Source organism: Mus caroli, chromosome 6, assembly GCF_900094665.2.
Source record: "Mus caroli chromosome 6, CAROLI_EIJ_v1.1, whole genome shotgun sequence".
Classification (NCBI taxonomy): Eukaryota; Metazoa; Chordata; class Mammalia; order Rodentia; family Muridae; genus Mus; species Mus caroli.
The window spans coordinates 68,722,449-68,736,983 of NC_034575.1; the positions used below are offsets into that span (position 1 = coordinate 68,722,449).

A 14,535-nucleotide genomic window follows, 5' to 3' on the forward strand; every position below is an offset into this window, starting at 1 on the left:
GTTTCTCTGTATAGCTCTGGCTGTCCTGGAACTCACTTTGTAGACCAGGCTGGCCTCGAGCTCAGAAATCCGCCTGCCTCTGCCTCCCCAATGCTGGGATTAAAGGCGTGCACCACCACGCCTGGCCAAATAAATTCTTTAATGGCTAGTAAAAGACTTTTAAAAAGCAAACATGTAACATCATGCTCTTCGTTGACATTCCATCATGTTCAGAATAAAGTCTAGGCTCTTTCCACACTCACCAGGCCCACATCTTGTTTTCTATTCTGCCTCCCCTCACTGTCTTTTACAGTAGTACCTCCAGCAAGATAACTCACTGGTGTTTTTTTGTTGTTGTTGTTGTTTTATTTTTGTTTTGTTTTCTCTGACTTCTTTACAGGTCTTTGCTCATCCCTTTATGCAGGGTCTTTCTTAACCTCCCCCCCCCCCTCCTTCCAGAGTGGCCTTTCTTTTCTAAAGTGGACTAGGAACCACTCATCACTCCCACTTCACACCTATATATTTGTGCATCTTAGCACTACCTAACATGTGTATTTGTTTTATGTTTCCTGTATTTAAAGTAAGTTCCAAGTTAAGTGTGGTGTTGCATACCTGCAGTCCTACTTACCACTCCACAGGGAGGGAGCTCCAGCCAGGTCTCTAGTTACAGTTTGGGTTAGCCAGGGCAATGACTTGCATGCTTCTGTCCCACAAAAGTCCATAAACTCCACAACTAGCTTGTGCCTGTGTTGTTGGCTGCTATATTTCCAGTAGTGACAGTTCTTTGCTCCTAATAGATGCTCAGTAAATGTGACATGCTTGAGTGATCTATGATTTTTTTTCTTACTCTCAACAAGTACCCTGGCTTTCTTTTAAACCCACTCCTTAGGCTAGGGTTCTTTAGAGAAACAAACCTAATTGTGGGCGTGCATGCGTGCATGTTGGCAGACCAGACACTGAGGACGGCAGGTGTAGTAGCAATCTGCAGGCCAGCAATACGGAGACTTAGGAGAGCAGCTGATTCAGTTCCAATCTATAGACACTATTCTAGAGAAGTCCTTTTTATTCTAGTCAGGCCTTCAGCTATTTGGCTGGAGCTCACTCATGTTACAGAGGGCAGTCTACTTAAAAAGTTCACCATTTTAATGTTAATCTTACTCAACTACATCTCCCCTATATAATACTTGGAAGTAGTCATTTGCACATGTCATACTCATTTGATCTAGGCCAAAATATTGAGAATTGGTCTTATAAGCTTTCTTTGCTTATACCTTAAAAGAAGAGGGGAAGGAGCTGCAGAGATACTCTGGTTTAGAGTACTGGCTGCTGTTTCTTCCAGAGAACATGGGTTCTGTTCCCAGCACTCGTGTAGCAGACAACTATAACTGCAGTTCCCAATAATCTGATTCCCTTTTCTGGCCTCGAGGCCTTCATGACCCCTTCATGCCTTCAAAACCAGTACCACCTGGGTGACTCTTACACATTACCAAGTCCTGCTGCTGCACAATGTATGACTTTGGCTATCTCTGGAACACAGCTTCTTTGTGCTCTCAGAAAACACTTCCCAGAAGATGTCACTTCAACGATGCTGGTCTCTTCTTAATTATTGCTAATTTCTTAGCAATTTCCAGCATCAATAGTCCCAGTAATGCAAAGGTTTCACTTTAGTAGTTTTGGTATCTTGTTAATTACAGCTGATTCTTCAGCCCCAGCTAACCAGAACCACAGAATATTAATCAAAATAGCAATGGCCTCCATCTTCTGCACTGTTCTCAACATTATCTTCCAAGCTCCTACACAACATCCCACAGAACTCTTAACATCGAATGGGTCTTCTAGCCCAAAGTTCCAAATTCCTTCCACAGTCCTTCCCAAAACATAGGTTATCATAGGAATACTCCACTCCTGGTACCAATTTGTCTTAGGGTTGCTATTCCTGGACAAAACATCATGACCAAGAAGCAAGTTGGGGAGGAAAGGGTTTATTCAGCTTACACTTCCATACTGCTGTTCATCACCAAGGGAAGTCAGGACTAGAAGTCAATCTGGTCAGAAAACAGAAGCTGATGCAGAGGCCATGGAGGGATGTTCTTTACTGGCTTGCCTCCTCTGACTTGCTCAGCTTGCTTTCTTATAGAACCCAAGACTACCAGCCCAGGGATGGCACCACCCATAAGGGGCCCTCCCCCTTCATCACTAATTGAGAAAATGCCGTACAGCTGGATCTCATGGAGGCATTTCCCCAACTGAAACTTCTCTGTGATAACTCCAGCCTGTGTCAAGTTGATACACAAAACAAGCCAGTATAAGCCCCCTCCTCATTTTTTAAAAATTAAATTTAAAACATTTCCCTTAATTTTATATGTATGAGTGTTTTGACTTGCACGAATGTGTGTTCACTGCATGGATCAACTCTATTTGCATCAGATTCCTTGGGGTTGGAGTTACAGATGGTTGTAAATCACCATGTCCTCCGAAAGAGCAGATGTTCTTAGCACTAAGCACTTCTTAGACCATTACATTACACGTTTATTTTTTATTTTGTGCATGTGTGTGGATGAGCACGTGCCATAGCACACATGTTGAGGTCAGAGGACAACTTGTGAGAATTGTTTCTTTCCCAATACTGATCTGAGGTTGCTGTCAGGCCACTGTGACCTCAGAGGCACCCTGCCGTGTTGGCTTTTTCAGACAGACACTGCTATGTAGACTGGTCTGTGTAGCCAAGGATGAGCTTGGGCTCCCCGCTCTCCTGCCCTTACCTTCTGCATGCTGAGTTTCAGTTGCTTGCCACCACTCTTGGCTCTTACAAGATAGTTTAGCTGTAGGAGAAGTGAAATTGTTGCATATAAATTTGTATTTTAAATGCAAATTTTGTTAATATCTGTAGCCGCCCTACGCCACTCGAACTGGGTTCCTGAGTGGGAGGCTGGAGCTATATGGGAGGAAACAGGGGAGGGTAGTGTGGGGGGGTAACAAGACCAAACCAAAATCTGATCAGGGGCCAATTGTTTACTTAAGAGTCTGAGCTTATGAAGGGGCAAGGCCCATCCCCTGCCTTGCCAGGCTCTGTCACCATGCCAGGCTTTGTCACCAGCCTGTCAGCACTTGGTCCAGGTTTATCTCAGGAAGACAGGTTTCAGCCTCTCACTGAGTAGCCCATCTTGTGGTAGAGCACAGGTGGCAGAACAATAGACCTATCTAGGTCGGAAGACTCCACCCTAGGTGGTCTTGTTCACAGTGACAGAACAGGTCTGAGCCAGCCTGCTCAAGACTGGGGGAGGCTACAAATTTCATCGCCCTGCAAAATTTAATGTGGAATCTAGAAGCTTGGCATAGGATTCAAAGGTGATTTTTCTAAAGTGCTTGTTTGTTTTCAGGCTATTCTACTATATGATGGTTTTTAATATATTCTCTTTAGTTTGGTAAAGCTGAGAAGTTGATGTGTGAAAGTACATTACATGGGAATTACTTATTTTTCTTGTTTTTTGTTTGTGGAAGTCATGTTTCTGTAGGTTAGAACTATCAGTGCTAACCTTACGACATTTATTGAAAGGTTATGTGTCAAGACAAATTACTGTTCTATATTATAGGTCATTAATAAAGTGGAATCCTAAAATTAAGAAGTAGTCAATATTTTGTGTGTCAAAATAGACGGTTTGGGTTATATAACATTAGAGACACTGCTTAAGAGAGAGCAAACTGGAGGCAAACCTTATATTTGTCAGTGATTTAGGTAAATGTGATGCCAAATGCATAAGCAACAAAAAGTACTTTTGAAGCTGGGCATGATGGTCCATATCTATAGACCTTAGCACTGAGGAAATAGAGGCAGAAGATCAAGAGTTCAAGATTGGGCTGTGGAGATGACTCAGCTGGGAAAGTACTTGTACACCAGCATTAAGACCTGGTGCAGGGAAAAGCATAAAGAGCTAGGCATGGTAGTGTGTACCTGTAATCTTATTGCAGGGGAAGAGGAAACAGAGGGATCCATTGAGCCCACTGGTCAGCCAACTAGCTCTAGATTTGGTGAGAGGCTCTGTCTCAAAAATTAAATGAAGAACCATTGAGGAATAAATCTGACCTTGCCCTTTGGCCTCATGTATAACTGTGTGTTTCTGAGTACACACACATATACATATATGAACATGTGTACATACACATGGAAATCACAGACAACAACAATGTGCAGGCTGACATAAACCTAGACATTTTTGTGAAGAGGGAATCTCAGTTGAGTAATTGCTTCTCAGATTGTCCTGCAATGCATTTTCTTAATGATTGATGTGGGAGGGTTCAGGCCATTGTGAGTAGACCCACCACTGGGCATATAGAGGAATTCAAGTTGAGAAAATCAAGGGAAACAAGCCAGTAAGCACCATTCCTTCATGGTTTCTGCCTCTGCTACTGTTTTAAGTTCTTGTTCTGACTGCCCACAATGATTAACTATGATTGTGCTAGGGACAGGAAAACCAAATAAAACCTTTCCTTTCTAAATTGTTTTTGGTCATGGTGTTTTATCACAGCAGTAAAAAGCAAATGGGAACAACCAGCCGATGTTGTCTGGGTCATCCTAGGCTACACAGGCAGTTTGAGACCAGCCTGGGTTACACGAGACCCTGTCTCGAAAAACAAAACAAAACACAAAATGAGAGGGAAAAAGTAATTTTGATTCCATCAGATTGAAATTTTTACATCCAAGGTGTGGTGATTTAAATGAGAATGCCCCCCCCCCCATGGGCATATATTTGAATAATTAGTCCCCTATTGGTGGGGCTGTTTGGGAAAGATTAAGAGGCATAGCCTTCTTGGAGGAGGTGTGTCTCTAGGAGTAGGCTTTGAGGTTTCAAAAGCTCAAGCTGTTCAGTTAGCTTTCTCTAACTAGTGAAAATTAGTGCTTGTGGGTGCTTGTTGATCAAGATGTAAGACCTCAACTATTACACCATGCCTTCCTGCATGCTGCCATGCTCCCTACGATGAAGGTCATGGATGCACCCTCTGAAACCGTAAGCCCTGAATAACTTTCTTCTATAAGTTGTCTTGGTCATGGTATGTTATTATAGGAATAGAAATATTACTAAGATAAAAGGATATTCAAGAAGGAAAAAAATGAGGGACTATTTTAACTATATGATAGATTCAGGTATGCAGAAAATACAGAGAATTCTTACAGTGTAACAAGAAGATAACTCAAAACCTTTTTAGGAGCCTTGCGATGGTGCCGCACACCTTTAATCCCAGCACTCTGGTAGCACTGCAGGCAGATCTCTGAGCTGGAGGTCTGGTCTACAGAGTGAGTTTCAGAACATCCGGGGCTACACAGAAAAACCTTGTCTTGGAAAACAAACAAACAAAAACTGTATAAGACTTGAGTAGCCATTTATGCAAAGCCAGTATATGAAACACATGGAAAATTGATCGGCATCATTGATCCCAGGAGTTTCAACTCAAAGCTAAATGAGGTACTCATTTATCCACTCCTGTGATTTTTTTTTTTTTTTTTTCCAAGACAGGGTTTCTCTGTGTAGCCCTGGCTGTCCTGGAACTCACTTTGTAGACCAGGCTGGCCTCGAACTCAGAAATCCACCTGCTTCTGCCTCCCAAGTGCTGGGATTAAAGGCGTGCGCCACCACCACCACCGGCGCTCTTGTGATTTTTGAGTATAATAATGAAATGTTGGTGGGAACATAAATTGGGTGGAACTATAAATGTGCAGCTCCTTTGGTAAACAATTTGGAAATCCTGAACAAAAGGCAGTACATTGTATGATTTCCTTTTTAGGAATTACCAGAATAGACATTTATGAAACAAAAGGCTGCCAGATGTTAGAAAAGAGGGGAAAGTGGCTGGAGGGATGTGTGACGCTTAATAGAATCTAGGGTTCCTTTTGGATTGATGAAAACCTGCTGTGATTTCTAGAACTCGGTGGTGGTGATGGTAATTATTAAGCCTTATTAATAGACCGTATACCATTAAGTGGTTCATTAAATGGTGAATACTTAGTTGTAGTTAGCTTTACCAGACACAGAAATACTACCTGCTAGTATTTACAGATGGTCAGAGAGGCAGAGTTAGACAAACACTTCAAACTTAAGGAGTCAAGGTCAGGACAGGATGAGTTTTTTTTTGTTGTTGTTGTTTTGTTTTGTTTTGTTTTTTTAAAAAAAAAACAGGGCAATTGCAACTGGTTTAAACCTGTCAAATGTACTTAGATCCTTGAATTTCAAACAATACTGTTTTGGAGCAGGTAAAAGCACCTGCTGCTAAGCTTGGTGGCCTAAGTTCAGTCCAAGGGAACCACATGGGAGGAGAGAAGCAAGTTAGTTGTTCTCTGATCTCCATTTGTTACATACATACAAATAAATAAGTGTAATGAAAATGTATTTTGGTTGGGCTGGAGAGATGGCTCAGAGGTTGCTCTGAGGACTTCGGCTCAATTCCCAGCACCCACAAGGTGGCTCACAACTATCCATAACTCCAGTTCCGAGGGATCTGATGCCCCTTTCTGCTCTGGATGGGCACTAAGCATGCGCATGGCATACATTCATACATACATACATGCTGATAAAAATACATATAAAACAAATTGAATAAATTCTAATAAGAATTTTAAAAATTGAAAAAATATTTTTGAAAAATAACAATTCTGCTTAACTACAGCTTAACTACTGTAACAAGTCTTCTTGTGTCTGGGAAATAGCAGCATTTTTCATTGCTTCTGTTCTAGGTCTTTTCTGAGATCACGTGGGCAATTGTTGCGCATTGACCTTTAAGACAGTGCCTAGGACTAGTCAGTTCCCAGTATCCCTTACTCTCATGCTTGGCTGCTGATGCTGGCTCAGCAGTGACTGCTGCCTTGGAATTCCAGCTTTTGACATCTCTGTGTTTGGGATTTCCTCACAGCTTAGCAGCAGGTTCTTAGAACAGAGTCAGGCCAAAGCCAAGTACATTTATGCTGTAGTGTGAGAAGGCACAGAGCATCACTTTCACTACTCTCTGTTAGTGAATTATTAACCAAGCCTGCCCTTGCACCTTCCCCTACCCCATCCCCTCTTCCCTAAACCCTGGCAGCCACTATTTACTATTTCTATGAATTTGTCTATCTGGATAATCCCCATAATAAGAAAATCATACAATATCAGGGAAAGACACACAATTCATGTTTGATAGGTAGCAATATATTTCTGGAAGAACATTTGGCATGTCTACATTGTTACAGTCAGCATTGCAAAATGCACTGAGCCCTATTTTCCTTTTTTCTTTTTTCTTTTTTAGTGAAGGTGGAGGCTGGAACAACTGATTTCGTGCCCCCCCCCCCCCGTATAGTCAATATTGTGTAATGCACTCAGCCCTATTTTTTTTTTTTTGTGGGGGTGGGAGCTAGAGCAACTGATATTCCCTTCCCATCGCAGCCCTCTTTTAAGACACTACAAAAATTTTATTCCACTAGGACCAGGATCTTATTTTAACTAGATCTTAAAATGATTAAGATATTTTTGATATAGCCTTAAAGTTTTTTTTTTTAATTGGATATTTTATTTCCATTTTAAATGTTATCCCCTTTCCCGGTTTCACCTTGGCAAACCCCATATTCCATTCCCCCTCCCTCTGCTTCTGTGAGGGTGCTCACCCACTTTAACCAGGTGATAGTACCCAATATTAAATCCTTCCTAGGTTTAGGCCTTGTAGCCACTCAGAGAGACACTGGTACTTCCATAACAGTTATGCCACTCTTGCATCTGTGTGTGGGCCATCTCCTGCCAAGCAGTTTGGTATTGTAGTATGCAAGGTCTCATCTCATGTTGGGCAAGACCAGTGATGTCTTTTCTCTCTCAGGAGCCTGCATAGCATTAAGTAATGTAGCAAGAAGGAAGAGAGTTTCCTGGAGATTCAAGGCTGATTTCTCTATGTTGTAAAAATATTTCTTGAAGGAAAGAAGATTGACGGATAGCCTTTACCATAATTGAGAGCCTTTCTTGTTTCCTTTAAGCCACAATGCACATAGCCTAATAAAATGATATATTACTAATCTGTAATTTAATTCTTTTAAAATTACATTTACCAAAAGTCATATTCAATCTTGATAAAATTTTGTTTTCTTCCTCATGCATTATTTCATCTTTTTTAAAATCGGATATTTTCTTTATTTACATTTCAAATGTTATCCCCTTTCCTGATCCCCCACCCCAAAACTCTCTCTCCCATCCTCCCTCCCCCTTCTTCTATGAGGGTCTTCCTCCACCCACCCACCCACACCCATCTCCCCGCCCTCTTTTGGGCATTTATCAAGCCTTTGTAGGACCAAGGACCTCTCCTCCCATTGATGCATGACAAGGCCATCCTCTGCAGGGTACGCAGCTGGAGCCATGTGTACTCCTTTGTTGATGGCTTAGTCCCTGGGAGCTCTTGGGGAACTGGTTGGTTGATATTGTTGTTCTTCCTGTGGGGTTGCAATCCCCTTCAGCGCCTTTGGTCCTTTCTCTAACTCCTCTTTTGGGGACCTTGCACCCAGTCCAGTGGTTGGCTGCGAGCATCCATCTCTGTATTTGTAAGGCTCTGGCAGGGCCTTTCAGGAGACAGCCATATCAGGCTTTAGCATGCACTTCTTGGCATCCACAATAGTGTCTGGGTTTGGTAACTGTATATGGGATGAATCCCCAGGAGGGACAGTCTCTGGATGGCCTTCCCTTCAGTCTCTGCTTTACACTCCACATTTGCTCCTGTGAGTATTTTGTTCTCCTAAGAAGGACCGAAGCACCCACACTTTGATCTTCCTTCTTCTCGAGCTTCATGTGGTCTGTGAATTGTATCTTGGTTATCTGGAGCTTTTGGGCTAATATCCACTTACCAGTGAATGCATAGCTTTAAAGTTCTTTTTTCTTTTTCTTTTTTTAAAAAATATTTATTTTATTTATGAGCACATTGTAGCTGTCTTCAGACATACCAGAAGAGGGCATCAGATTCCATTACAGATGGTTGTGAGCCACCATGTGGTTGCCGGGAATTGAACTCAGGACCTCTGGAAGAGCAGTCAGTGCTCTTAAACACTGAGGCATTTCTCCAGCCCCAGCTTTAAAGTTCTTAACCTTTTCTAGTTTTGTTCTGGAAACCAGAATACTAAAGTCATCTGCTTCCTATTTTATATCAGCATCTACTTGGGTGACAGGCACTGAATAATTTCTGTGGATAGTTTCTTTCAAAAAAGCAGACTCTTAGCTAGAGGAACACAGCAGTCACAGTGAGTTCCAGAAATGATGCAGAATCTAGCTGGATATGATGGCCAGGCTGATTCCTTGATTATAGTTCATTCCTGCTGCTTGGGAATTTCTGTTTTCCTCTTTGGATTTTTGTTTTTACATCTTCTGTTGTTTTTCTAGAAAATTTAGACTGTACCTAAGTCCTAGTTATGGCTGGCTCCTTTTCTCTTGGAGCATCCAGCACCTTTTTCATATCTTCTTTCTTTTGTTGTTTAAATTCAGTCTGGTTTTTGTTTGTTTGTTTTTGTTAATCCTGTATTGGTAGTTAGGTGTTTGTGTTGCTATGACCAGATACCAGAATAGCCAAGGAAAACAACTTAAGGGAGGAAAGATTTATTTGGTGTACTGTTTCAGAGAGCTCAGTCCATATGTAGTTTGTGGTTCTTAGGTCCATGGTGAAATGGAACATCTTAGGAATGGGTACAAACATGCGATAGGAGATTCTTACCTCAAGGTGCACTAGAAACAGAGAGAGGATTCCGTGATAGAACTTTGACAAGACACAGCCTAGGGTCATGCTCCCAGTGACCTATTTCCTCTAGTAAAGAAAGCGTATCGAAGGGACTGGAGAGATGGCTCAGAAGTTAAGAGCAACCACGATTCCTAGCAACCACCTGGTGACTCACAACTGTCTGTCATGGGATCCAATGCAGTGTACTCACTTATAAAAAAATATTTAAAAAGAAAGCTTATGGAAAATTCCATTGGTATTCAAGAAATAAGTAACATGAATTTAAAATTTCCAATGAGTCAGTCTCATTCTCTTTTCAAGTTAAAAATTGCTTGTGTATGATCCTAGTACTTGGGAGCTGGAGGCAGAAAGATCAAGGGTTCAGTGCTAATCTGGGTTGTGTGAGACCCCGACTTAGAAAACAATGGTAACAAAATCAACTAGGGCCAACCAGATGGGCAAGATGCTTATGGTGCAAACCTGGTGAGCTTTGATCCTCAGGTCTCACATAGTGTAAGTAGAGAAGTGGCTCCCGTAAGTTGTCCTCTGACCTGTACCTATGGAGTGGAATGTGTGTATGTTCTCAAGTGCACACATGCGTATCTGAGTGAGTGCGCATATAGACAATAAATAAATGTAATGTAAACATGAAGAAAATTTTAAAAATTCAACAGCACAAGAATATTTAAGAATAATTTTTCTTTATTACTGTTTTTGAGGTTTCAGGGTTTGTTTTGTTTTTGTTTTTTGAGACAAGGTCTTACTGCAAGTCCCAGGCTGACCTGGAACTTATAGCAGTCCTGCTTCGATCTAAGTGCCTGTGCAGACTGTTTTTAAACATTCAGAAAAGTGTTTTGTGGTAGATTGATTTCTGAAAGTAAACTAATTTTTGTTTGAACACACTTATAATAAAAGTATTTTTATCTGTATTGTCAATTCAAAACCTTCTGAGATTTATTTAAGTGTTTTGCATTTTGAGGTGGTCTGGCTTTGTACCTTAGACTGGCCTGTAGTTTGTGATCTTTCCTTGCCTGCAGAGTGCTAGGGTTAGTAGTATGAGCCATCGTATTTCCAAACTCCTTTGATGTATTGATGTGATGTCTTCTTCTCCTTTAGAGTTGTCTGTGTGGGAAGTTCGTCCTCCGTCCACTACGACCATGCCGTAGATACTCCACTTCAAGCAGTTCTGGGTATGTCGCTTGTCTCCTTGGAAGCAAGCTCTTTACTGTGTACTAATAATAGAGGTATGCAGGTGTGTGTGTGTGTGTGTGTGTTTACTTTGAATATATGGACATGGTTGCATAAACCAACTTTTATTAAGAAAACGGTATTTGGGCTGGAGAGGTGGCTCAGCAGTTAAGAACACTGACTGCTCTTCCAGAGGTCCTGAGTTCAAATCCCAGCAACCACATGGTGGCTCACAACTATCTGTAATGGGGTCTGGTGCCCTCTTCTGGGGTGTCTGAAGAGAGCAATGGTGGTGTACTCATGTATTAAATAAATAAATCTTAAAAACAACAACAAAAAAAAAGAAAATGGCCTTTCTCTACACAAAGAATAAACAGGCTGAGAAAGAAATTAGGGAAACAACACCCTTCTCAATAGTCACAAATAATATTAAATATCTTGGCGTGACTCTAACTAAGGAATGAAAGATCTGTATAATAAAAACTTCAAGTCTCTGAAGAAAGAAATTATAGAAGATCTCAGAAGATGGAAAGATCTCCCATGCTCATGGATTGGCAGGATCAACATTGTAAAAATGGCTATCTTGCCAAAAGCAATCTACAGATTCAATGCAATCCCCATCAAAATTCCAAATCAATTCTTCAACGAATTAGAAAGTGCAATCTGCAAATTCATCTGGAATAACAAAAAACCTAGGATAGCAAAAACTCTTCTCAACTGCTTGTGGACGTTGTACATCGTGGTGCGGAGCCTAGTGCGCACCACGATGTACAACGTCCACAAGCAGCAGGAGTGGATGTTCACAGTCAGCTATTGGATGTATCACAGGGCTCCCAATGGAGAAGCTAGAGAAAGTACCCAAGGAGCTAAAGGGATCTGCAACCCTATTGTTGGAACAACATGATGTACTAACCAGAACCCCGGAGCTCTTGTCTCTAGCTGCATATGTATCGAAAGATGACCTAGTCGGCCATCAATGGAAAGAGAGGCCCATTGGACTTGCAAACTTTATATGCCCCAATATAGGGGAATGCCAGGGCCAAAAGAATGGGAATGGGTGGGTAGGGAAGTGGGGGGCGCTATGGGGGACTTTTGGGATAGCATTGGAAATGTAATTGAGGAAAATATGTAATAAAAATATTAAAAATTAAAAAAAATTGTTAAAAAAAAAAAAGAAAATGGTATTGAGTCATCAGAGGAAGGCTGAGTGTAGTACAGTAAGATTTTTCATTTATGGTATTTTTTTTGACACAGGGTCTCTCGATATAGCCCCAGCTGTCCTGGAGCTCAGTGGAGGTCAGTCTGGCCTCAAACTCACAAGAGATCTGCCTACCTCTACCTCCTGAGTGCTGGCCATCATCAGGAATAGGTTTTTAACAGAATCACATAATCTTTATTGTAAAATACTGTTTAAATTGTTCTATTTCATTATTGTTATCGCTCTCTTACTGTGTTTAGTTTATAAATTAATCTTTATCATAGATATATAATTATACAGAAAAATACAGTATTTGCTTCTATCTATGGCTTCTGGGGTTCTTGGAACAAATCCTCCCCACTAGAGTAAGAGGATCCGGAAGCGCTGCTCTAAGAGCTCAGGCGTCAGTCCCTCTGCGCCATTATTTTGGGTGACGCTTTAGTAACGGTGCTCCTTTCTGTTCTTTGGTACCTGGGTGGCATGGAGCAGAGTCTTCTCTTCAAGTGCTTGCTTCTGTTCTCTGGGAGTTCACTTAGGTCTCTACTATAATGTTGTAAGTTTAAAAAGTGCTTGTTACTTCTATTGATGTCTTACTGTCTTCCTTTTCCAATTGGGACATTCTGAGCAGGCCCTGACCTACATCTCCAGCTCAGTAATTTTCAAATTTAAATTTCATTTAATGTGAAGTCTTGCTTTGTAGCCCATGCTAGCTTCAGTCTCAAAGCAGTTTTCCTTCCCCAGCCTTCAGAATGTTAGAATTAGCTTTCTTTTTTGTAAGGATTTACTTTCTTTTTCTTACAGAAAAGCTTATAGAGGAGCTTTGAAAGTCAGTGATTGTGGGACTTCAGAGGAAATCTCAAAATTGCAAATATCCGGTTTTAAGGGTCACATGAGAGACTGCTTCATTCTTCCTGTTGTAGTTATTGTCTTTTAAAATTTTTGTTATCTGTCTGTAAATATTGTTATTTCATAATGTAGACACATTAAAAATGATCAAGAAAAAGTGGTTTGCAGCTGTAGTGTTACTCTTGACTGCTGTGTTCTGAGTCGATGATAGAGAAATGGAAGTAGAAAGGTCTATAAGACTCAGTAGGAAAGCAGAAAGGGAGACACAAGAAAGTATAATATTTTTCCTATTTCCTTCTTCTAGGTTGACTGCTGGTAAGATTGCTGGAGCTGGCCTCTTGTTCGTTGGTGGAGGGATTGGTGGCACTATCCTGTATGCCAAATGGGATTCCCATTTCCGGGAAAGTGTAGAGAAAACCATACCTTACTCAGACAGACTCTTCGGGATGGTTCTTGGTTCTGCGCCTTATGCTGTTCCATTACCAAAGAAACCGGTAAGAATTTAAACAGTATTTCAGTTTATGTTATAGAATGCTTCCACTCAACTAATTATTTTTGAGGCAGATTTATGTAGCCCAGACTGGGCTTAAACTCCTGATTCTCTGGCTTCACCTCCTACATTTGGGGATTACAGGAATGGACCATTATATCTGAGTATGAAATATTTCACCTGGATAGTATTAGTTGTGTATAACCCACTGCAACTTGCCACATGTATGTTTGTTAGTTCTCTTAAACTTGAACTAACAGTAATCATTTTTTTAAGATTTATTTATTTATCTTATGTATATGAGTACACTATAGCTGTACAGATGGTTGTGAGCCTTCATGTGGTTGCTGGGAATTGGATTTAGGACCTTGGCTCTCTCCAGTCAACCCCATTCGCTCTCGTCACCCTGCTCACTCTGGGCCCAAAGATTTATTTATTATTATAGATACGTACACTGCAGCTGTCTTCAGACACACCAGAAGAGGCTGTCAGATCTCATTATGGATGGTTATGAGTCACTATGTGGTTGCCTGGGATTTGACCTCAGGATCTTCAGAAGAGCAGTCAATGCTCTTAACCACTGAGCCATCTTTCCAGCCCAACAGTAATCTTTTTAAGTAGAATTTTAGCCTGTGGGAGTTCCATAAGTGCTCTTAATTACCACAGGAAAAAAAAACAACCATACTACACAAGGGTGAATAAAAGAGATACATTGAACTGAGATAACTGGTCGGCCTGTGGCTGGAGGCACAGCGTGGGTTTATGCCTGACTTAGTGAACTAAGAATATAATGTAGAGTGGTCAGGATGGAACCTATTGTAGCTAGTTATAGCTCCCTTAGACAAGAAAACAAAGTCATGGAATTTTAGCTCTCTGCTGTTTGGTTGATAGGAATGTCTGCCAGTATCCTTGGAGCATTGTGCATATTCTTCATCACTTTGTACACTAGCTTAAACTTTTTAACAAATAATTTATTAGTTTAAAATTTATTTATTATTACTATTTGTGTGTGTGTTAGAGAGAGAGAGAGAGAGACAGAGAGAATGTGTGTGTGTGTGTGTGTGTGTGTGTGTATGAGAGTGTTGTCCTTCTGCTGTGGGATCCACGGATCAAGCTCAAGTTGCAG

At 41.1% G+C, this 14,535-nt stretch overlaps 1 protein-coding gene across 10 annotated transcripts in view; it reads left to right on the forward strand.

Annotated features, from left to right (window-relative positions):
• Positions 1-14,535, forward strand: part of Immt (inner membrane mitochondrial protein) — a 44,772-nt gene that overhangs the window by 3,859 nt on the left and 26,378 nt on the right. For all 10 annotated transcript variants that reach the window (XM_021164269.2, XM_021164274.2, XM_021164271.2 and 7 more), the window contains exons 2-3: positions 10,804-10,877; positions 13,224-13,413. In XM_021164269.2, the coding sequence (XP_021019928.1) occupies positions 10,804-10,877; positions 13,224-13,413 (264 nt within the window). The remainder of the gene's footprint in view (positions 1-10,803; positions 10,878-13,223; positions 13,414-14,535) is intronic.